Below are 26,015 nucleotides of genomic sequence, written 5' to 3'. Positions count from 1 at the left end.
GTGTGTGTGTGTATGGCGGGGGGGGGGAGAGTGATACAGACAAAAGATAATAGAGGGATTAGCAGCATAACAGCGGTTAATGCCAAATGTTACAAAAGCATATAGCTAGGGCATTTGATCTTTACAAAGAGGATCATGAATTTATCTTAAAATACAAGCAGTAAATAAACAGGTGGAAAGGAGGATGTGAGTGAGAAGGCATTTCATGTAGATAGACTAGTATATGAAAAAGGACACAGTCATAAGAGAGTATGTTTTGCTTGGGGAATTGCAAGTAAAGCAGGAGAGGGTATGTAAGTGGACATGTGCATGTGCAAGCACAGTGAGAAAGGGATCATCTCAGAGAGAGAAGGAAAAGAAAGGAGACTAACCATAATGCAAGGCTAGATTATTTACGGATGGCCCTGTCTGCCACATTATCATTAAGTCTAGCAATTTATTCAATAAAATAAACAAAACTGTTATGTTCTGTTCTTGTTTTAATTGTGGCTCCCAGTTAACATACCCCTTTCTATATCAAAATCTTCCCTATGAACAATATTAAATTCCCTGGTCTAATGGGGAAAATCTACCTTCTTTCTTTTAAAAACTGGTATTACATTTGTCTCCTATTCATCTAGACTACTTGATGGTTACCACTGCCAGCAAAACAGCAGATTACTAGAACGGTTCCTCTGCTTTCCTACTTCCTGGCTAGGGATCTTAAAGCTGTTTGCAAGGCTCTCATAGTTACCTGCCAAGTCAAAGTGGCTGCTGTGGCTTCTAGGAGTAGTTTCTATCCTTTTCCTTTCTTGAATCCTACTGTCAACTAGCAACTAACACACTTTGTTAGTTCCTCTGGATCAGAAGGCACCTTCCCCAGCACAGTGATTCTCGGAGCGTGGGACCTGGACCAGCAGCATTAGCATCACCTGATAACTGGTTAGAAATGCAAACTCTCCGGCCCCATTCCAACCTACTCACCCAAGAACTCTGGGAGCGGTGCCTAACAATCTGATATACGCCAATGTTTGAGAGCCACTGTTTTAAACTAATCTTGTTTCTCATAACATCTTTCCTACCTCAATTCCCTAAAAGTTACACGTTGTTCACAATAAATCCAACAGAAGTGGACAGTTTAGGGAAAAGGATGGGGAAGTCAGACGAGAGGCATGTGGAAGGACACAATCAAAAATGATTTATGTGGGCTTCCCTGGTGGCGCAGTGGTTAAGAATCTGCCTATTAATGCAGAGGACACGGGTTTGATCCCTGGTCTGAGAAGATCCCACATGCCGCGAAGCAACTAAGCCCGTGCGCCACAGCTACTGTGCCTGTGCTCTAGAGCCCGCGAGCCACAACTACTGAAGCCCACGCACCTCAACTACTGAAGCCCGCGCGCCTAGAGCCCGTGGTCCGCAACAAGAGAAGCCACTGCAGTGAGAAGCCCGCGCACCGCAACGAAGAGCAGTCCCTGCTCACCCCAACTAGAGAAAGCCCACGCGCAGCAACAAAAACCCAACTCAGCCAAAAATAAATAAATAAATATTTAAAAAAAAATGATTTATGTGGTTTATGGATGATTTATGGAGTAAATTACAAGAGTTCACAATCATTAGTACTTGGAAGCTTTCAAAGAGCTCTTCTACTAATCATTGTTCTTTTCATGATTTTATTAGCACTGTGAAAACTGGCATTTTGATTCACAATTTGTGACTGTTGCAAGCAAATGCCTTGAGTTTAACTATCAGTTTAGGTTATTCCATCTGTAACTGGACTGTGCTATAATCACTTAGTAGCTACACTTCCTAGGAATCAGTTTTAATGTTGATTGGTTTGGCTCATAAGTGATCGCTATTTTTTCCCACTGCCCACGTGAGTAATGATTATTACAGTGTAATGACAATATATGTTTACCGCTACGTTAGTAACTTTTACCTTGTTTTAGCCTGAGGGCTCACTCAGATCTCATTCAATGGACTCCACAAAAAGGATCTTCACAACACTTTTATTATACAGAGTCAACAAAGCATTTTAAACAAGGAAGTGGGTCAGAGAAGAGGCAAAAATAAGGATCCAAACAGTCTATAATTCTCAATTTTATTATCTACCCATTGGGCCAGGAAGTATTTTGAAAAGGCAATATATTAATTTGAAAGAATCTTTTAAAGTTTTTCACTTTTTTGTTTTTAGTTGTTGTTGCCATTTGGTGCCAATTCCTTGCAAATTTTTTTTAAAGGCTTAAAATGAAATTTCTAAAAAAATAAATTAAAGTGTAATGAAATTTCTCAAGCTAAATTACAGAGAAGCTGACTGTCCAATTCAGCTCAAAACAACTATATATGCTTGAACCTATGAAATGACCTATAGAAACTAATTTTAACCATCTAAATAACTGCAAATTTACATTTCCCTTGTTTTTATTAATATCTGAAAGACATAAAGGAGTTTTATTTTACTGCCAGAATTCAAGAGTGTCTTAGTACAATTTGGACAACACAAATATTAAGAAAGGAATTTGACAGTCCTTAGAATGGCCAAATGTACAAAAGAGTATGAGAAAATTACTGTTGATATGAACTTTTAGATTCTTGGCATGAGTGTTTTATATCATTCAATGTCCCTTTTTGTTAATTTTGGGAAAAATAAATTTCCAAGAACACAAGGAGACGACTCAGAGTCACAATAAGAATTAGTATAATGATTAACTGTTTATAGATCATATTAATATGGCAATCTAATCACTTTTCATAATTAGCTTAAATCAGATTCTATTCAGTATTTTTAAATAAACTAATAAATATTTTTTAAAATAGAAGTCTCTATGACCAGAAACATGCTACCCTGCAAGAATCACAACAGTTTTAAGCCTTCGAATAATCATTACACCAATAAACCTTGCTCATGCTGTGGGTCAATGGGCCTGAAAAGCGCAGATTAATAAAACACAGGTAATTTCAATTTCCCCAAAAGTCTGGAAAAAGTATTATAAGAATTGTTACTTTACTTTTTCATTTATGAAATTCTAAAAGCCAACAACTGTTTTAGATTATTTATGAAGCCAACTTAATCCTTAAGATATGATTTCAGATACCCAATTTTCATACCAAGTAGCTGAACAAAAAATGGCAAATCTCCAAATCTATTCTTCCCTTTGCAAACCTGTTTCCTTATGGTACAAGTTGGTCAATTTTAAGTTCAAGCCATCTCAGCAGTTAAGAATCTTACTGGTTCCCATCCCCAAAAGATAACCATATGCTGCTATTCCTCTTCCTGAGAACTGCACATGAAAAAGTGAAATCACTTTAAGCTGGAAAGAGCATGAAAATCCTCAGGTTTTAAGGTGGAATACAGGAAAGAACACAAAATTTGGAGTCAAGAGATATGGATTCAACGTGTGGCTATGAGACTCTCCAATTGAGTCGCTCTGGGAAGGTCGGTTAACTTCACTGAACCTCTAATTCCTCACATGTAAAATAGGAAAAATAAATATTTCACAGGGTTTTTCAAAGATTCAAATGAAACGATGGATGTGAACATGCTTTATAAATCGGAAAGTGCTATGTGTCCCACAGATGACACAGCAGTTAGTGGCACAGCTTGTCTTCCTGCCTGCCAGGTTCAGGCTATTCTCAACATAGCAACTGGAAGGATTGCTTTAACATCTAGGTCAGATTACTATGTCACTCCTCTGCTCAAAACCTTCAGATGGCTCTTCATTTCTATCATGGTAAAAGCCCAAATCCTTACAATGACCAAGGCCTCACTAAATTTAACCCCTCCACCGTATCTCTCTGGCATCATCTCCTACTACTCTCCCCCTTGCTCACTTTAGTCCAACCACACTGACCCACTTGCTTTTCCTTGAACATGCAAAGCACACTTCCACCCTCGCGCCTTTGTACTGGTTGTTCCCTCTGTCTGGAATGCTCTTCCTCCGTATATCCATATGGCTATTTATCACCTTTAAACCTTGGTTCAAATGTCTACTTTATAGTGATCACTATTTAAAACTACAATTCCAACAACCACTCTCACGCTTGTAAAACCATTTACTCTACTATATTTTATCCCTTTGTTCTATTATTTCACTTATTATGTTTATTGTCTGTATGTCCCTGTAGGTACAGAGACCTGTTTTGTTCGAGGACAATGCTTAACCCATAGAAGGCATTCTTTTTTTTTTTAAATAACAAATAAATGAATTTTATTTAACATTTTGCCTCATGCCAGGAGAAAAAATCCAGATCTTTATTTTAGGGAAACTAACCCACAACTCAAGAACAGCAGGTGGTAAACTCATTATTATACCAGATCCAGGAACAGGAAATTATGTTAATTTTCATTGCAACTGAGGCTAAAGACAGGGAGTTCCCAAGGGAGTTCTCCAAATCTTAAAAAAGCTATTTTTCTCTGTTTATTGAATGGTTCACAGATGATTTTTGCAGACTTTGTAGTAAATCGGCATAATTTACTAGAAACAGAAATTTGACTGAAGGAAGAAATAGATCAATAGTTGAAATTTTTTTTTTTTTTTTTAATCCTCTAAATAGCAGTTCTCAGAACCAGGGATTACCAGACCCTGAGAAGAAACACGTACTTTTTACAGTGGCAGTTTGCCAAGTGAGCCAACAAGAGCAAGAAAACAACCTGAGATTCTTTCATCCATTCAGTGAAAAATTATAAAGCAAGCACTCTTCTAACAGGCGATGATCAGTCTTGGAACCCAGCCACTATACTCTGAGGAAGGCCAAGCAACTTGTGGAGAGGCCCAAATGAAAAAAAACCGAGACCCTCTAGCCAATGGCCCTGGCTCAGGTCCCAGCTCAGGCCAGCACCAACCTGCTGGCCTGATGAGTGAGCCAGCTCGAAAGTAGGTCCACCACCCTGAGCCAACCCCGTTGACACTCCATGGAGCAAAGCAGCACTGTTTCTACTGAGACGCTGAATTTCCCAAACTGCAGATGTTTCAGCAAAGTAACTGACTGTTATTGTTTTAAGCCTTTAAGTTTTGGGATGGTTTGCTACACAGCAGTAAATAACCAATACACTATAGTTATTAAATTGCTGAAGTCAATGAGTCAATGTTTAATACAAAAAGTTTGTGTGCAAACAACTCTTTGGTATCCTCTCACTTGAGAAAGGCACACTCTACTCATTCTCAATGTCAAAAAGATGCCTGTAAATTTGAGTGCAATCTCTTCTGTTATATTCCCACCAATCCCATCAACCCATAAAATATATATTTTCTCCTTTCACATCCAATCTTAAGCTTTAGGAAAATGGGTAAAGTTATTGGATAGAGTCCTAACTCCTCTATCTGTAAATACCAACTTTTTCTCTACATGGATTGCTGTTGTTCTATTAATGATTAACACAAGGGCTCCAAAGGCAGACTGTGAACCCTAGCTCTGCCAAATGTTAGATGTGACTTCAGTTTCCTCATCTGTAATGGAGATAATACCACTTACCTTAGAGTTCCAGGAGGAATTAATTTATATAAAGTGCTTAGACTAGTACTTGGTGCAGAGCAAATGTTTGATAAATAAAAGCTTAACACAACAAAACACACAAAAACTGCTACCTTTACCAACCAAGCACAGGTGGTATCAACATACAGCCAAACTCAGATTATTTTGAAACTGTCTTCACTTTTTTATTCATCTTCTTTTTTCCAACGGTCTTATTTCCATTTATCTCTCATTTTCAAATTCACATCACACAAAAAAAAAGGGGGAGAAGGAAAAATGAAAGCAAGTAATGCGGTTTTATTGAGAATTCCAGTAAAACAGTTGAGACAGAAAGCCATATAAGGCATACAGAGTATCTGTGATTCCCCAATATTAGCTCCTCAGAGCTCATGTATTGTGACAAACTGCCTGGGAACATAAGACATCAATGCTCGCTTATGTTCACAACACAGACACCATGAAGTCTAGATGCACAGCACACACAGTTCATGCTATACTAGCCATAACTCTGTTAAAAACAATCTGTAGGGCTTCCCTGGTGGTGCAGTGGTTGAGAGTCCGCCTGCCGATGCAGCGGACACGGGTTCGTGCCCCGGTCCGGGAGGATCCCACATGCCGCGGAGCGGCTGGGCCCGTGCGTGAGCCATGGCCGCTGAGCCTGCGCGTCAGGAGCCTGTGCTCCGCAACGGGAGAGGCCACAACAGTGAGAGGCCCGCATACCGCAAAAAAAAAAAAAAAGAAAAAAAAAAAAATCTGTAGAATAACCCTTAAAATATGTTTCAAATGCTTACTGAAATGACAGAACAGGTCAAATCTGGAGAAAATAAGACATTAAAGGCAAACCGCCTAGAAGCAATAAATAATTACATATATATTTTGAAAAATCAAAAGTTTCAAAGTTATTATACTACCTTAATATTAGGCTAGACCTTCACTTATTACAAAAGTAAAGCTGTGTATTCCTCTATTATTTATGTTTTGCACAGCTCAGTACTGAAAATAGTGTTTGAGAAAGCTATTTCAGACAAACCATCCACTAGTCCTTGTTTTACGTTAAAGATCTGTAGTCTAAAGAAAATATCAAAGTAACCAACTTAAACTGACAGTTTTCTCATCTGCCCTAGTCTCTCACTGATGTCCTCTCACAAGACAGAAGCAGAAGTTACCACATTATCTCCTTTTATCTTTGAAAGTGACATAGTGACTTATTCAAGGTAAAGAAGGAAGTTAACAAAGGATGTACGTTTCTGATTTCAACTGCTTTTCCCTTCACTGTAACAAATCAAGTCTGAGGGGGAAGTAGCCAAGTGATACATGATAAAGCCACTGTGATACTCCTCATAAGCCTCCCTATACATAACTCAGGAAAGCCAAAACTAAAGAAAATCATCAACAGAATTTTCCATGCCCTCAAAACTCAGCTCTTCACTACTGATAGACTCTAAGCCATTTTTTTAAAGGATGAAATCCACAGGCGATAGAAGAAAAGAGAACCAATTACTTTGCACAGATACTTTTTTGAAGAACGTGAGTAAATTAGACTATTTGGGAAAAGAACTGCCCTTAGCTCTGCTACCTCTCTGCAATCCCAGATTGAATAACACCTGGTATTTAGAGGTATTTCTTCAGTTTATGTGTCACTTTGATAACTGTGGAAAGCACTTTTAGCCAAAAACTTGAATTAGATTTCATTTAAAAACCTGGCTGAACAAAACCATGTATACTTGGTGGTTTGAAGTCTGACATTTAAGTTATACAGTAACTTTTAACTTACAGCCAATAGTGATATCATACAACAAAGTGTGCTCAGCAATTGAATAAGGAAAAAAAATTGAAGCCAGATTTGGGGACAGGCTCATCTCAGGATAAAAAGCTAGAATTCTTCCCATAAAAATAATGAAAAGCTGACAAACTTGGAGAATATTGGAATTAGAGACATTTTATTTCTAACCAGTTCCAGGCCACTCAAATTCAAAACCATATTCTCTGTGGTTACCTTTCCCCTATAACATAGTCTCATAAGAAAACCACAGAGTAGCTGGTCCTTAAGTAGTACAATTTGCCCTTCCTCATCCAAGTCTGATGTCTCAAACTGTAAAGATTCTGGTTCTTGTGAGGGGACAGCACCCAACCAGAACAAACAAGGGAAAAGTATTATCAATTTCAAACACTTGTTAATTTTTTTTAACACCTAATATATTTAAAACCACCTCTGGATGTTGCCTTATTATTTGCAGGAAAGGAGAATGGTTATAGTGACTTTTTAAATAGTAGAAAGGGAAAAATGTAACAAAGGAACCTATATACTGAAGTCCTATGTGTTAGGAAGAAGTTCCTCTCACAGGGTTCTGTTATGATTCCTGTTCTGTCCAAAACTCAGGTCCATAAATTTCCTCAATTATATAATACAAACCTATGACTATACAAGCGTCTGTCTAGAGATTTAATAAAATTTCTCTTATATATATTATCTTCTAATTTAATGGATAAGTGCTCTTACAATTACCATAGGGGTCAATGTATAGAAAGAAATATAAAACTATACACAGTAGTTTTCAACCCTGGACATACCTCAGGATCACCTAAAGAAAAATACTTTGTTTAAAAATAAATGATTTAAGGACTTTTCTGGTGGCACAGTGGTTAAGAATCTGCCTGCCAATGCAGGGGACATGGGTTCGATCCCTGGTCCAGGAAGATCCCACATGCCATGGAGCAACTAAGCCCATGCGCTGCAGCTACTAAGCCCGTGTGCCGCAACTACTGATCCCGTGTGCTGCAACTACTAAGCCCACGTGCCACAACTACTGAAGCCCGTGCACCTAGAGCCCATGCTCCACAACAAGAAAAGCCACCGCAACGAGAAGCCCGCACACCACAATGAAGAGTAGCCCCCACTCGCCGCAATTAGAGAAAGCCCACGCACAGCAACAAAGACCCAGTGCAGCCAAAAATAAAATGAATAAATAAATTTTAAAAATAAAAATAAATGATTTAGACCCATCTCACTAGATTCCATAGGTTTGGGGTAGGGCTCAGTTAGCTCTCTTTTTAAGATTTCGTAGTGATTATGTACAGGAAAGGTTGAAAACCACTATGAGAGAATTTACCAAAAAGTCATCCAAACTGTTAAGGAGAAAAGGAAAATTAGCAAAACATCAGACAAACTTCTATGATAAAAACTGTAGCCCTACTATACTCAACAGTCAACAAAACTCAGAACATAACAAAGCTGATAATAAACAACAAATTGCAAGTAGCATTTAGACTGATGTTTTCCCAACTAGCTCTTAATCACCCTGTTTTATAAAGAAGGAATTATTTTTAACACAGTTTGTTGCTGGTTAAACTTTATGTTCGTAACAGAATCTTTCAGAAATTCTTTTATTTCTATCGAAATTAATCTATTTTCCCTTTTTCTTCCCTTATTTCCCCCTCATTTCTTAAATAAATTCAGCTTCCCTCCACGAAGAAATATTTTTACCAGTGTCTAAAATGAACACTGCTCATTTCCCCTACCTCACTGTATTTCCTTGATATCTGTACAAGTCTGAGATTTACATCAATCCTTGGGGCCTGGGAGCAAGTTAAACTTACCTAATGTCAAAACAGTGATGAAGTGCAAACTTAAAACAACAACAAAACTTAAAAATCAAACAGAAGCACAGCATAGAGAAGTAATGAAAAACCATGCCTTTGGTATGAACATCAGGTATGAACTTTGACCACTGAGTTAAGTATGAACCCAAGAGGAGGAAATTCTAAAGATTAAGTCCTCTCCCTAACAAAGAAAATATCTTTCTCAACCTCATAAAATTTAAATGTAATAACCATTTATACTGTACCCTATCCAATTTCAACGTCTGTTAGAAGGTTTAGTGTCTGAAAAATGACTAGAAGAAACTACATTTATAGTGCAGAAAGTAGTAGTAACGAGATAAAGAGAACAGCTATGAAAATTAAGGTATCTTAGAAAATGTACAATCAGAAAAACAAAGAAAATGGAACCAGTCATAAGAGACCCAGGCCTCGAAAAAAAATTTTTTTTGCCATTTTTATTCTTTTAAGAGGGGGGACAACTTTTTTCCCATTTCTGTATTATACCTTGGTTACTGTCATGTGTTATAAACTTCCCTTGGAATGTCCTTCTCTCCTTCTCTCCTTATAAATCTTTAATTCTACTCTCCTCTGTGAAGTCTTTCCTTATAATAACTCTCTCCATTTATCTCCCTCTTCTCAGTACAACACTCACAACATACACCACATTACTTGGTGCTCACTATGACATTTCCTTGCACTAGTCACTGTTTCATGCTGTTCTCCTTTAGAGTGAACATGATGGCCTATGTGACCTGAACACAGCCTACCCTTTCAGCCCAATTGTTTACCATTTCCCACCATACATTCTATGCTCACTAACATTCAATCATTCATTCATTTAGTCACTCAACCATCATCCAACAAATATTTATCAAGTAGCTACAACACGTCAAGCTCAATCTAAAAGCAAGGTAAGCTCTAGCCATCTGTGACTGCTTCTTACTGTGGGTAAAAGCTATCTTCTTTCACCTCTCTAAGCATTTGTTCAGAATATTGCCTCTGCCTGGAATGCCCTTCCCTCTCTGTCACCATGATAAAAACCTTCTTTGCAATTCAGTGCAACATGTGTCTACCATGTACTACATACACTATGCTAGTTGCTGAGAATATATAAAAAAAAGAATAAGGCAGAACTTCTATTCTCAAAAAAAAAAAAAAAAAGGAGGGAATTCCGTGGCGGTCCAGTGGTTAGGACTCAGCACTTTCACTGCCAGGGCCCAGGTTCGATCCTTCGTTGGGGAACTAAGATCCCACAAGCTGCTCAGTGAGGCCAAAAAAAAAAAAGAATGGTCCATGGGAAACTGTGGAATCTCAATAAAGTAAGCACTACTAAGAATTAAAAAAAAAAAAGGAAAAAGGAGCCTATAGTGATGAAGACAGATACACCAACAAATAATTAGTAAAATATGATACATTCTATTATATGTATACAGGATAATTTGGGAACACCACGAAATACTTAGCCCAGCCTAGGGGTGAGCTGAACTTGCTCAACGCCACCTTTGAAATCTGTAATAACAATTCCCCTGCTTTCCTTTATAGCTATACCATTTATGCACATGCATTCATAATGTACAGTTTTCCTGATTTGAACTTTCTATAAATGTAATCATACTGTACATATTTTTCTGCAATTTGCTTTTCCCACACAGTATGGTACTTTCTACAAGGTCTGATAAATAGCATTTTAATACCATAATTTAAAACCAAATTTCATTATGACTTCTTTGATCTATAGGTTATTTAGAACTGTGCCTTTTAATTTTTAGTAGTATAGGAGTTCTTAGTTTCATCTTTTTGTTATTGATTTCTAGCTTAATTGCACTAACAGTGAATGTAGTCCATATGTAGTTTTTGAAACTTGCTGATATTTCCTTTATGACCTAGTACAGAGTAATTTTTAACACTTTCATATATGGTTGGAAAACTATGTGTTGATAGATGCCCTATATATACATATAGCCACTAGATCAAATTTAATAATGACAATAATCAAATCTTCTGTATCCTTGCAGATTTTCTTGTCTATGTGGTCTATCAATTACTGAGAGAGGTATGCTAAAATTTCCCATTATGGCAGCAGAATGTCAATTTTCACCTGTAGGTCCATCAGTTATCGTTTCCAAGCTATATTATTAGGAGCATACTAATTTAGAATTATTATACCTTCCTGATAAACTATACTTTTAAATCAGCATGTAGTGACTAGGTCTAATAATACTTTTCTCCTTAAAGTATATGTATCTGATATTAATAGAGTAACTCCAGCATTCTTTTAGCTACTGTTTGCTTCTCCATCCTTTGATCTACTTTTCTGTAGCTTTATGCTTTTAGGTGTTTCTCTTATGAACAGCATGAAGTTGAATTTTGCTTTTCTCCCGCATCCAGTCTGACAATCTTTGCCTTCTAAATGCACAGGTCAGTACATTTCCATTTATTGTGATTACAGATAATATTCTAGATTCATTTCTACTACAATATTCTGTGCTTTCATAATCTGGCTGTTTCTTTCTCTCTTCATGCCATCTTTTTGACTGAATCCGTCCACCTCATTCCACAATACTACTTCTAATAGGTTTTGAAATGATATATTCTAATTATATTTTGTTAGATGTTATCCCTCAAAACTTTAAAATGCCAATTAATTTAACAAGTCTAAACATAGTCATTATCTTTACTTACTTCCCAAACAATAGAAACTTTGAGTGCTTTAAGCTCAGTCACACTCCTCACAATTTATCCGATGTTATTGTCCAGAAGTTATAGTAGTCCCCCTTTACCTATGGTATCACTTTCCACGGTTTCATTTACCTGTGATCAACCACATACTAAAAATATTAAATGAAAAATTCCAGAAATAAACAATTCTTAAATTTTAAATTGTGCACTATTCTGAGTAGCATGATGAAGTCTCGCACTGTCCTGCTCAGTCCCACCCTTTCAAGACGTCAATCATCCCTTTGTTTAGTGTATCCCACTGGTTTAGTCACTTAGCAGCCATCTCAGTTACTAGGTTGACTGTCGCAGTATCAGTATTGCAGTGTTTGTGTTCAAGTAACCCTTATTTTACTTAATAATGGCCCCAAAGTTCAAGAGTAGAGATGCTGGCAATCTGTATATGCCAAAGAGAAGCCGTAAAGTTCTTCCTTTAAGTGAAAAGGTAAAGTTCTCTACTTAATATGGAAAGGAAAAAAATCATATGCTGAGGTTGCTAAGATCTACGGTAAGAACAAATCTTCTATCCATGAAATTGTGAAGAAGGAAAAAGAAATTCGTACTAGTTTTGTCATCACATCTCAAGCTGCAGAAGTTATGGCCACAGTGTATAAGTGCTTAGTTAAGACGGAAAAGACATTAAATTTGTACCATAAGCTATTTTGAGAGAGAAAGAGGTCACATTCACATAACTTTTATTACAGTATATTGTTATAATTGTTTTTTTATTACTAGTTACTGTTGTTAACCTCTTACTGTGACTAATCTATAAATTAAACTTTATCATGGGTATGTACGTATAGAAAAAACATAGTATATATACGGTTTGATACCATCCATGCGGTCTTGGAATATATCCCCCAAGGGTAAGGGGGGAATACTATACTTCCATCTTGATTTGTTTTAACGTTACAAACTAGACATTGTTAATGTTTTATACCATCAACTTTTTTAAAAGTTTCATTCACATTTATTATTTTTGTTGTTGTTGGCTCTTCATTTCTGTTATCTCAAATCTTCTTTGAGGTTATTTTCCTTCTTCCTTAATACCTTGACACTTTTGAAGATTACAAAAATATTTTAATGTCCCACTCAATCTGGCTTTATCTGATGTTTCTTCATGGTAAAACCCAGGTTATGCCATTTTGGCAAGAATGTCACAGAAGTGATGTTGTGCCCTTTTCAGTGCATCACATCAGGAGGTACAAGATGTCAGTATGTCTCATGATGTTACTTTGATTACTAAGTTACTGTAGTGTAACCCCATAGTTATGGTAGTGTCTCTTAATATCTCTCAAGTTTTCCATCTCTATGTCTCTCTGTGTTACATTCTGTATAATTTCTTCAGATCCGTCTTCCCATTTACTATTTCTTTCTTCAAATGTGCCTAATTTTTTGTTTTAACCTGTGCATTGTTTTTCTAATGTCAACTTTTTAATTATCACATTTCCAGGTTCTTTTTCAAAATGTCCTGATTAATCCTTATAGTCTTTTGTTCTTTCATCATACTTCAATTCCCTCTTTTATTTAACATATTTATTTTACCTCTAGTATCTGTTAATTCAATTATCTGTAGTCTTTCAGAGTTTTATTCTGTAGTTTATTTCCTCTAACTCTTATTCATGGTGGCCTGTTTCTTGGTGTGTTTAATAATTGGGGGGAGGTGAGAGGATGTGGATTCATGTTCAGTTGGAACCCTACCTTTGGCAATTTTTTAGATGTCTGTTTAAAGTGCCTTTCTCTGAGAAGGATTTACATTTGATTCTGCCAGGAGACTAGCAGTACCACCAACACAGGACCGCTTAAACTAAATTTTTGTGTTGGTTTTTTTTGGGGCCACACAAGTAGTGTAAATTCAGGCTCAAACTGCATGAGTTAGGGCTTGTGGTAAAGAGAAAATTCTTTCTTTATTTCTACTCTACTCAAAGCCAATACCAAGATAGGTACTTACCAACACTCTCCCTATGTGGTATGGCAATCTACTTTTTTCTCTTTTAGCAACCAAGAATGTCATTCTTTGGAAGTTCCAGCTTTACTTGGGTGGGGGTAGGAGGGCTTCAGTTGTGACTTCTCACCTTGTTTGGATCCAGAGCTTTCTTTCCTCTTCCCAGATGCTAGGACAAAAGGATGAGGAAATAACTCTAGGACAAGCACCACTTCCAATGTTAGCTTACCATTATGGATTTATGTTACCTTAATATTCTGGCCTCTGAGAAGTGCTTCCTTTTCCTCAGTTCAGCCATGAAATCAAAAAGTTTTGATTTGTTTTTTAATCCAGCATTTTCCGGTGTACTAAAATGCGAAGTTTCTCTGTACCTCTAGCCCACCATACTGCCAAAAGCAGAAGTCCTTAAGGTTTCTTGAAGAATGGTAGGAAAAAAAAAATTCTTTATAAAAGGCAGAGTTTTCAATGGTCATTTCTTAAAAAGAGATCTGGGTTAAATTTCAGGTTCTACAACTATAAAATATGACTAATAATCATAGACTCAATCCCAATGAGTAGTAAGTAAGAAGAGGGTTTCCTACCAATTCACATTTGTCCTGTTTAGCCATTCCCTGCTGCCTAGAGTTACTATTTTTATAGACCACCCAGAGTAGGCCAGTTCTTTGAATCCTGTGCCAAAAATAGCTAGATGCCTTCTTTACCATCCACACAATATCAGTAAGGTCAGAAAAATTAACCCTTTTAAGTCTACTTAGTTTATTTTCTTTTTCTGTGTGATGACTATTCAGTAACCCCAAACTCTCCAAACTAGTCAGTTTTGCTACACATTACTTTGACAAAACTCTCTTACGTTAGATGTAAGATGTATTTACATTTCATCACCAAGTGCCTTCAGGAAATGTTTCTTAAGGCATACCTATATTTGGCAAATGTGTGTTATATGTTTTCTCACTTGGAGCCATACCAGTAAGGCACAAAAGTTCAATTCTACATTGAACATCTGAAACAACATTAACAACACTACTACGGTAATGTGATCTCTTCTGAAAGACTTTAGGCTCCTAAATTTAAAATGCTTTCAAAATCTCTGATTAAAATGTCTATTTGTCTGGCCAGACTTAGTTTTGTAGTACCTGAGAAGAGCTGAGTTAGAACTCACAATCTATTATTTAGAAGCCTATGCGGTTTCTGCACCAATGAAAACATAATGCTTGCTTTATAGATATTCAAGGCCACGGATGTGGAAGTTGTTCACTAAATATCTTCCAGGTGGTACTAATAAGGTTCAACTGGGGATTTCCCGCTCCTCTGGCGGATTCCCAGGTCCGAGAAGATCATTGGTTTTGCAGTGAAAAGACTGCAAACAATGAGGTCAATTAAGAAATGCTTCTGAATAATATACATGATGCAACATCTCCATTCCCAACATTTGGTTCAGGGGTAGATTTCAGTCTTTCAAACATTTTTGCTCTCTGAGCTTTGATATTTCACTGTGCCAAATTTTCTCCAGAAGAAATAGTTCCTGCTTTTTATGAGTTTCATAGCCAGTTTCTTTCCTATTTCCTTCTTGGTATCTGGAGATATTCCAACTTGTTAAGACATTTTGATATTTCTTCATTCCTTCTAGCTCTTCTCTTTGTTGCTTTTCTTCAATCTAAGCCTTTTAACATGTTTTCAAAATCTGAACAGTTCCTAATATTCCCACTACTTCTTGGCTTTCTGTTCCTAAAGCCTTCACACAGAGACAGACACAGATTTCCTTAGGTTGTTGCTCAGTATTTTCAAGTATTTAAACTTTCTCCCATTCTTAATTCTCCTTTTTGTACTGTCCATCTAATTTTTTTAAACACAAACCTTTATTAATAAATTGAGACTATTATCTCCTCCATCCATAATGGATCAATCTACTTGCTCATGGAAATAAGACCCAACCCATGATACACCCATCACCTCAGCCATCAGTGAAGATCATTAATTCATTAAAAATTTTTTGTTGCTGTCTTATTTTTCAAATCTCTGTTGACTTCTGAGGGCTTTCACAGCAAGACGTCCCCAATACCACCCTCATTTCCTGAAGCATAATTACATTCTCTTTATTCGTTCATCAAATGCTACTCCATAAAGCCTCTGTGACTACCATCATCAGAGTCACTGATGTTCCTTCAACAATATGCCCCTATTGGGAATTCCCTGGTGGTGCAGTGGGTAAGACTCTGCGTTGCCAATGCAGTGGGTCTGGGTTCGATCCCTGGCCAGGGAACTAGATCCCACATGCATACCGCAACTAAGAGTTCGCATGCCACAACGAAGGAGCCCGCGAGCCGCAACTACGGAGCCCGCCTGCTGCAACTAAGACCCAGTGCAACCAAATAAATAAATATTTTAATATATATATTAAAAAAAAAAGAATATGCCCCTATCTTTATACAACATTTACATAATTCTTTTTCATACCACAGTTGTTTACATATGTGCTTCTCTTACTAGACTTTTATTCGTGTTTGCATTCCTGGCTCCTTGCTCAGTACCTGGCAAACAATAGTCCTCTAAAAATATTTGCTGTATGTCTGACTGAATAAATAATGAGTACCTCATATAGCCTAGATAAGAAACGAGGAACTAAAAGCACACAGCTTTTGAGAAATAGCAAATGAACACACATAACTGTGTATCTCCTCTGGGATGAACACTGTCTTGTCTCTACAGGACAAAATTAAAGAACTAGACAACATGATCTAAGACTTTATACCTGTGACAAAATATGCATAAGAAACAGTAACAGCACAAAACACAACTTCAACAAGTGGAAGAAAATGTAACAAATTGATGACTGGTGAGAAGCAGTTGAATAAAACAATATCAAGAATGTCAGTGGGGAGAGACTAAAACATAAGTTGCAAGACAGAAGGAAGTTCTTTCAGTTTAGGAATGGTGTACATAAACGTACAAAAATAGGAATTAGTAAATATATGCATAGTATGGCAAGCAGGTTACTTGTCAATAAACACTAGATACATATTTAATACATGCAAGTAGGTTTACAGCAACTCATACCAAAAGAAAAGATTTTTTGGTCAAGATTACAAGTAATCCTTTTAAAAGAGAAATACAACTAGCTAAAGACTTATCAAAAAATAACTTACTACTAATGGGGGGTGAGGGTAGGGGGAACATATTCATTCATACCAAAAATATTTATTGAGAGACCACTATGTGCCAGGCTCTGTTCTAAGCACTGTAAAACAAAAAACAGATGAAAATCTCTGCAAGGAAATAAAGAAAATAAATAAGTAAATTATACAGTATACTAGAAGACAAGAGGTACTATGGAGAAAAGAAAAAAGAGAATAGGAAGTGTGGTGGCAGGAGCAGGGGTGGCAATTTAGAGAAGGCAGTCCAGGACAGTCTCATTGAGGTGGCATTTGAGCTAACACTTGAAGGAAGGCCACTGGAGAAGAGCATTCCAGGCAGTAGGGATAATAAATGTGAAGAAACTGAAGCAGGAACATCATTAGTGTGTTTGAGGAAGAGCAAGGAGGCCACTGTGGCTGCAAAAATGTTAAGATAACATTTTTGATCCAGAAGATAGGTAAATATTAAAAAACACTTACAATATCCATGTTAGGAAAGGTGTAGAGAAATGGATCTTCCTTTCACTTGCTGGTGGGAGTGTAAACTGGGACAGTCTTTTTGGAAGGCAATTTGGCAGAATCTATTACAATTTCAGATATTCATGCCTTCTAACTCCAGTCTACTACTCTCTCTCTCTCCACACACACACACAATACAGACTCCATGTATGTAAACAATACCGTGTGTGTGTGTGTGTGTGTGTGTATGGAAATAATTTAAATGCCCATTAATAGGAAAATGGTTAAATTAATTATGGCAGCAGTTCTCAAAGTGTAGAGCCCTGGGGTTCCAGGTAGTCCAAAGAGCATTCAAAAGGAGAAGGAAAAGTAGCAGCCTCTGTAATGATAAAAGAATCTTCAGGGTATAACTACTAATGGTCACCTTTAAAAACTGGTATTTAAATATAAGATAATAATTGAAACCTATGGCTCTGTTATCCTCAATGGCTGTGGCAAAAGTCACAGAGGAAAGTCAGTGGGAAAAGTCATTATATAAAAGAGACTTTGGAAGGAAGAAATGAGTGTAGCTGGAGAAGTTCTAACAAATGGCCTACACCCATGAAGCCCCCTCTGGTACTGAGGGTCCCAGTAAAAACGCTTCATTTTGAGAGCTGTTAGTGACTCTGTATTCACTCCACAGTAATCTGATTCACTTTATTCAAGGAATTTAATTATTTTCAAGTTCCTAAGTCAGGATGACAAAGTTTTGATTAGCATGTCTCTTTTCTCCTTTATTAATCAAGAGATAGATCTTCATGAATAAAGAAGTCCCAGTCCTCAAATACAAAAATTAAAATGACAAAATAATTTTAATATGAAAAATATGGGTAAAATGTCAAGAGTAAATAATGAATAAAGTAGTAAAATAATTTTTTAATAATTCAAAGGCTTACTCCAGGTATCTCTTCAGCATATTCTATGTAACTTGTCTAATATAGTGTGGACTTTCAAAAATAAGTCAACTCAGAATTATGCCTTCTTTTCACTGAGTTGCCTTAGTGAACTAATTAAAAAGTAGATAGGTCTCTGGGGCTCCATGATGAGGTATCAAATGCTCTGGGGAACTGTGCTAACACCAAACAATAACAAAAGTCCAATACGAGATCTATATTTTATTTTTTAGAAACCAACTACATAGGAATAAAATAGGAGTGACCTAGTTTGCCCATCAAACATGTGAAAAAAGGGGTTCATTATACTATTTTTCTCTAATTTCTCTGTCTGAAAACCTTTATAATAAAGTTTTATTAATAAAAGAGATTAATTCAACTTATTTCAGTTCTCAACTAATTTTAATATAGATTTCGCTCCTCTCCCTAATAAATCTGCTTTCCAAGATTACTACTGACCTGCTAATTACCAAATTCAATGTTCCAGTCTCAGCTTTCTGCCTCTCTCAAGCCCTCAGCATGTGATGTCACTGCTCAAGCCCCTCTTAAAACTCTTTTCATCCTTAGCTTCAGAAAACCATTCTCTTCTCATTCTATACCTAACCCTATTCACTCTAAGTTTCTTTTCCTGAGTCAATCTACTGCTCATGCTGATTCCCTCAGATTCTTATTACTCTTCTTCCTCTATTTTTCTCCTTGGATAATCTCAGCTATTCCACTAACATCTCTGTTTGTCTATCTACCTATCTATCATGGTAATTCCCAATATCTAGTCACTATCTCAAATTTCCCATACTACTAATAAAAACCATTGTCTTCCATCATAAAACTATTCATCTTTCTATGTTGGCTACCTCCTATTACAGCATCACCATTCAGTCCTTCAAGATAGAAATTTTGGAATTATGTTTAATTTCTCTCTTTTCTTCCTCATGCTCCACACTGTATTCGTCATCAAATCCCACAGAGTCTATCTCAGAGATGTACCCTGAGATAGTCCATCCTTTCCATCACCATAGTCTAAGTTCAGGCTCTCACCTATTACCTTAAATACACCAACAGCCTCCTAATGCTGTCTCTGCCAATAGTTTCTTCTCCATCCAATCCATTCTCAATGCCACCCTCAGAGTCATCTTCCTAAGATACAAAACTGATTATGTTACCCTCTGCCTAAAAACTCAGGAATGCCTGGTTTATAGTAGCACTGTATATAGCAGCATACAAGGCCCTTCATTATCTGGCCCCCACTTATACTGCTAGCCATATTTCCTCATACACACTCCCACATATATAAAAATGCACTGAATTTTTCATTTTTTTTCTGAAAATGTCAGGCCATTTCATAATTGTGCCTTTTATCATGCTGCTCCCTCTGCTTGGCATGCCTTTCCCATACTTTCCACCTGGCAGACTGTCATCACACTTTAAGATTCAGCTTCCTCTATGGGATGTCCCTTACCATTCTGTCATTCAACAAAAAAATGTTTTGAGCATCTATCAATATGACATGAACCTTCTCCTCAAGGAATCCATATTCTCATTTATATTCTTTTAGTACTTTGTTCATACTGATGTTATGACATTCATCACATTATCCTGTAGTCATGCTTTTACATGTCTCTCCTCCAGCTGGATCACGACATCTTTAAAGGCACGGCCCCTGTCTAACTACTCTTGACTCCCCAACACCTAGGATGCTGATTTTGTTCATGTGTTGAGTGTGCCATGGTTAGTGGGAGTCTGAAAAAGATGATTTCTAAGATCCCTTTGAATTCTAGTATTCTATGACTCCAACACAAAAGCAGCATTTCTTAGCTGTGATTTAGCTGAAAACCTGAAGCAAGTTCAGCTAGATCCTTAAAATATTTATACTGATTCACATTCCAAATCTACTAAAGAAGAAACTGAGAATTATTGCTCTACCTACTTATTTTATAGCTAGGGAGGAAGCCACCCAAGTGCCTTATAATCTCTGATACTCAAGTATCATAGTACTGAGGTAGGTAATATTATTCTTATAAACACATTTTAAAAGTAAGTAACTGAGGCATAGAGAGATTAAGTAACTTGCCTAAGACAACAAAGTTACTAAGTGGAGGAGATAGGATTTGAACTCAGGCAGTCTAATTTCAATGCCCATGATCCTAATCAGTTCATTATTCTGCTTCATCAGTGATCTGTTGAATAACTTAAGGCTTTCTTCATTAAAAAACATGAACTTTCTGCCAGACCTAGGTGAAGAACAAAACAAATCCATTTTTCCCTAGCTTATGACTAGAGCTAGAATAATAAATAACAAGAATTTAAATTTTTAGCATTAGTATCCAAAATAAATATCTATACACTTACCTCATGGGTCCATAGTTCAGTATTACAAATGCCAAAACTATCATCACACAGATAGCTCTTCGCTTCGGACTGGGAACTTTAAGCCTCTGGTTCTAAAGAAAAGGACCATATGAAATACAATTGAACTACAGATCAATCTCACAAAAAGCAACATCTGAGACAACAACTCTCCTCTTCACCAGTTATGTGAATACTTAAACAAAAAACCAAAACGCAAATGTGAGGAAATAGTACTTTCCAAAAGACTAGAGCAGAACTTTCCAGAGAGGGAGAAAAGGAGAGTAGCAGGAGAGAAGAAACATAGCAGCCACCCTGTGGCAGAGGCATCCTCACCCAAAAGGAAAGAATTCAACCATTTTTATAATTTTATGGATCTTCAAAGAATCCTAAGATACTTCTGTGGTTTGTCTCCCTATTAAATCATTGTTTTCAGTAACATAATGAAATATTCCCATATGCTCAAGGAAAGATAGAAAGAGCAATATAAGAAGCCCCACTCAGTAGGCAGAGGCATCAATTTGGTTCAGGACAGCACTGCAGTAGGAAATCCTGAAAGCAGCAGATTTCATCAACAGAACTGAGGAGAAGATTAACCTTGCTGGGACCAGCATGGCAACAAAATAGAAAACATAATAGTGGTCATGTAGACCAAGAAAACATTAACAAGTTTTTATTTTGTATTGTTTTCTTTTTTAAAAGGGAAGACCTAGTGGGACTATTTAGGAGCCCCAATATGATTCATTTAGTCAAAAAAAAAACAAGAGAGTGCTATGGTAATAAGTGAGGAGAAACCCAGGAAAAGAAGACAACTTTTGTATACAGCTTGTGAGGTACAATTCAAAACCTCCTCTTTCCAATACTTTATCCTTACTACAAATGTTTTGGGGTTTATCGTGCCTGCCTTTTCCTAGTACTATTATTTTACACAATTTAATTTAAAATGTAAAATTTCCAATTGATTTATCAGAAAAAAAAGAACACTTTAACCCATTATCCTGGCTGTATCACAACCATCACTCACCTCTGATACAACTTCATCCAGCTGCCGCTTCAGGGATCCGTTCTCTTTCTTCAGCTTCTCATTCTCCAGAAGGGCAGCCTTTAACCTTGCCTCTAAACCTAGCATGTATTCTTTCTTCTTCTTGCGGGACTGACAAGCTGACTCTCGATTTTTTATCATACGTTGCTGCCTCCTTAGCACAGCAATCTAGGAAAAGTTACGGTGAATCAAAATATTTGGATTTTAGGATCAGATCAGTTAAGAATATACTGATTTTTACAATTATCTTTTAACAAATTGTTCAAAACACAGGTTACTGGTTGTTTTAAAAAATATTACTCAAAGTAAATTGAAATCAAATGATTAAATAAGGCCTTCTAAAACCTGTTAAACGTTTTCTTCTGGTGTTTTCTAAGGCTTATTTATTGATCTTCCAATTTTCCCTTTAGAAACACTACGTATATATGTATGTATATATACAGACACCTTTAATCTATATCGCAGGCCCTGAATTGACTATTTTTCAGAACCATACATCCAATTACCTATAAGGCCACTTCTACTTGTAGAGTTACCATCACTTGAAATTCACTATGTGCAAACTGAACTCATTATCTCCCTCTATTTTTGAAAAAATCTATTCATTTTATATCAGTGGTATCTCTCAGGATATAATGGAAGATGTGACCAGTAACCTATTTTTCTTTCATTGTCTAAATTTACTCCCTCTCTCAACCTCCCACTTACTCACTAAATATGTATTGAGGATATACTAATGACCAAGTTTCTTCCAGTGAAAGTGTCTCTGTCATTCCTTTCTATTTCCACTGCCATTCTCCTAATGCAGGCACTCATTAACTCATCTCTAGACTACAATAGCCTCCTAACTACTTTAATTGGCTTCAGGCTCCTTCTGTCTACCATTTCTAAGGTAACTTCCTTCCCCTAAAAACCTTTTAATCTTGCTATTCCATTGCAAAAGCAAGCTAGTCATGCATTCTAGCTACCCACCTTTGCTTTCAAGATCTTCCATAATGTGACCACCCCCGACTTCTCTATCCCCACAACTATTCACACCACACCCTCCAATCTTAACATTTAAGGCTACTCCATGATCTTCATACACACCTAACTCGTTCCTTTATTCATACTGTTTGTTCCAATTTGGAATGCTGTCTCCTCTACTAAGCTAATATTAAGGACCGTCCAAACTCTAACTATGATAAACCACTCGGAGTTTTTATATTATCTGAATTTCTTATGCCCATATAATTTGGAAGATACACCTGAACACTCTAATGGTCTCAACTGTCTCAAAAATGTTGACTCTCTCTCACCACCTAGATTTTATACCCTGGAAACCAAAACTATGTAATATGATCCACAATAGCTACCATAATCAAAACTTACTGAGCAAAATTATTTTTGTCATATTTTCTGAACTAAGGTGTGGAACCTATTTGTTTTAATTTTAGTCTAATTTATTTGGGAGAGATGGTGAGGTAGCAAAAGTCCATAAAAAGCACCAAATAATATTAAATTTATTATTGTAAGAATACAGATGACTGAATTACTGAGTTCTCTGTTTTGTAAAGGACTTTAAAAAAATAAACATTTTACTGTGGGTGTTTAATAATGCTTACTCAGATTGGTAAATACAATTAAATAATACTGATTTCTTTTGAAATAACAACACAATTCCCACCCCATACTACATTTGCTAGAAACAGAGGTATACCAAAGCCAGCCAAGCAATCAGAATCCACAAGGAAAAGAAACATTATATGAGATGTCAAGAGGAGTATTTTTTCCTTTTTTTTTCTTTTTTAACTGAAACTTCACAAGAATGCTGACTTATATAACCATCTACCAAATTTATAAAGTTTCCCTGTGGAATAACTATCCCACTCTTCAAATGCTAAATACACACACACACACACACACACACACAGAGGTGGCAAAGCCACGATGGACTGATTATTCATCAATTTCAAACTATTCTCTGGACAATGCCACTTTGTTCAAACTACTGTTACTCTCAGTGATCTTCATTGTTACTTGGAATGCCAGTATCCATAATTAATACTTAATACTAGAGTGCTTAAGTACACAGAACGCTGAACAAACACATAAAAGAGAAGGTTCCCAGATGGAAGAGTTTATACTAAAAGTTAGATAAAAGGTAACCTTACTTTAAAGGCTAATTAATGTATGGAATTTGGGAAGGCTTACAGATGGCACACCATTTAATAAATTTCAAACAAGGATTAGGGATTTCTGTAAACAATAAAAGCACCTGCATTTTATACAGCATGAAGTTTCAAAGGCTGTCAGTGCACATGCCTCATACTAAAAAAATGAAAACCACCTGTGGCCAAATATTCATTTCTTCCCACAGAAAAAGACACAATAGCTCTGAAAATGTGGTAAATACTCAATATTACCAATAAATATAAAGGATAAATACAGTAAAAATATATAAAATCCACAGGAATCACCAGAGTTCCAACTTTACATTTCAGCAAGCTATCTTCAGCTATCTAAATAAATAATATTTAAATTATTCTATATATTCTAGGCAAAAAAAACATAATTTTCAGATTAAACACACACATACTGTTTGGTTTTTTGATGGGGAATGACATTTTATAAGAAAAAAAGGATTACACTATAATAACTGTTTTGTAAACTAATTTTTAACATACAGTGTATCATGATCATCTCTGAAATGCCATGAGAATGGCAGCATAGTATTTCAATTATCTTGATGTTCCATAATACATTTAATTAATCTCCTCTTGTTGAAATTTTTACAGTTTTCAAGATTCTTTAAAATAAGCCTTATCATTTGATACTGTTAGAGAGTGGAAGAGTCAAGGCTAGAACTTAGGACAGTTGATTCCAAGCCCAGTGCTTCTGATACAACAGCTCCCCACTGCTTTTAAACACCAAACAGGAAGTCTTGCGTCACAGTATGGAACTCTAAACTCAGTGAGCTGTATGATTACTTTAATTATGTGCCTGTTTGAAATTGAAGGCTTACGGAACTACTTGAATAGAAGCTTATTTTCCTCTATTAGCAGTCTGCAAACATAAAATCAATACTCTGGCCCATTAATCAATTGACACATCTCCCTTTTGGGCGTATGAGAAGATTCAACATGACTAAAATGAGTGAACAGCTAGCCAGTCACTGCTTCTGGTCATTCTGCCTTCAGACAACTCTTCCACCAAGCATTGTGCCTTGGAAAAAGAAAAAAGAAAAAACTCCACGGCAGCAAAATATTCTCCCTTTAGTGACACTGCACTATAAAATATGGTGTTTCACTATCAAACAAACATTTATTTGACAGTAAGAAAGAAACTCGTAAAAGGAGAACTTTCACAAATGGACAAGTACTTTTTGAAGGCTGGATCAACTTAAGAGTCAAAACTCTAAGTCTCTTTCCATTATGTTTTTAAATTTTAAGTTACTGACTAATAAACACTATAAGATATTATGTTCTTCTTACAAATAAAATAAGGCTATTTAGACCCTTGATTCTGTGATGTTGCTAAGAAATGAGCTTCAAAGTCCTGAATCGCTATAAATTAAAGATATTAAAATAAAATATTTACTGCTAAGAAATACATTCTAACATCACACACAAGCTCAAGAGAGATCAAGTACTGATAACATACAGCTGAATCAATCACTGGCTTACTGCACATCTGTCAGTTCTAATTCTCATTTTGCTGAATCTTTCCCTCTCAACTGACGTATGAAGCAGAAACTGTCACTGATTAACCTCTTCATCATGTCAAACAAAAATTTTTTCAATTAAATAAAAAAAAGGGGCTTCCCTGGTGGCGCAGTGGTTGAGAGCCCACCTGCCAATGCAGGGGACACGGGGTCGTGCCCCAGTCCGGGAGGATCCCACATGCCGCGGAGCGGCTGGGCCCGTGAGCCATGGCCGCTGAGCCTGCGCGTCTGGAGCCTGTGCTCCGCAACGGGAGAGGCCACAACAGTGAGAGGCCACAACAGTGAGAGGCCCGCATACCGCAAAACAAACAAACAAAAATTACCTTTATTTGAAATTGATTTAAAAGGCAAAGGAGTAAATTTTCTTAAATACTTCTTTTAATTTACATAATTATTATATTATTGTATATCATAGTAAATATACTTATTATAAATACATCCTAAAAAAGATGTACAGCACAAATCAATGGCAAATTTAATTTATGGCAACCTTATTTTAAATATTCAAATAAATTAAACATTTCAATTTGATTTCTCTTAAGAATCTTAAGTACACTCCTTTTTTCTCATAAAATTATTTTAAACAGAAAACCAAAATTTTTACTTATACTACATCTACTCTTCTCAAATCTTATGACAGAAAGCCAAAATTTTATTTTACTCTCTATTAAGTTGTGTGTGTGTGTGTGTGGTG

General features: G+C 36.4%; 1 protein-coding gene across 1 annotated transcript in view; it reads right to left on the bottom strand.

Annotated features, from left to right (window-relative positions):
- Positions 1-26,015, bottom strand: part of ATF6 (activating transcription factor 6) — a 219,850-nt gene that overhangs the window by 155,822 nt on the left and 38,013 nt on the right. Inside the window, exons 8-9 of the mRNA XM_067728453.1 lie at positions 21,601-21,786; positions 20,580-20,671 (exon numbers count right to left, since the gene is read on the bottom strand). Of these exons, the coding sequence (XP_067584554.1) occupies positions 20,580-20,671; positions 21,601-21,786 (278 nt within the window). The remainder of the gene's footprint in view (positions 1-20,579; positions 20,672-21,600; positions 21,787-26,015) is intronic.

This window comes from Pseudorca crassidens, chromosome 2 (assembly GCF_039906515.1).
Source record: "Pseudorca crassidens isolate mPseCra1 chromosome 2, mPseCra1.hap1, whole genome shotgun sequence".
Classification (NCBI taxonomy): domain Eukaryota; kingdom Metazoa; phylum Chordata; class Mammalia; order Artiodactyla; family Delphinidae; genus Pseudorca; species Pseudorca crassidens.
Note: the sequence above shows the minus strand (reverse complement) of the source record. Positions and strands in the feature narration are given on the sequence as shown.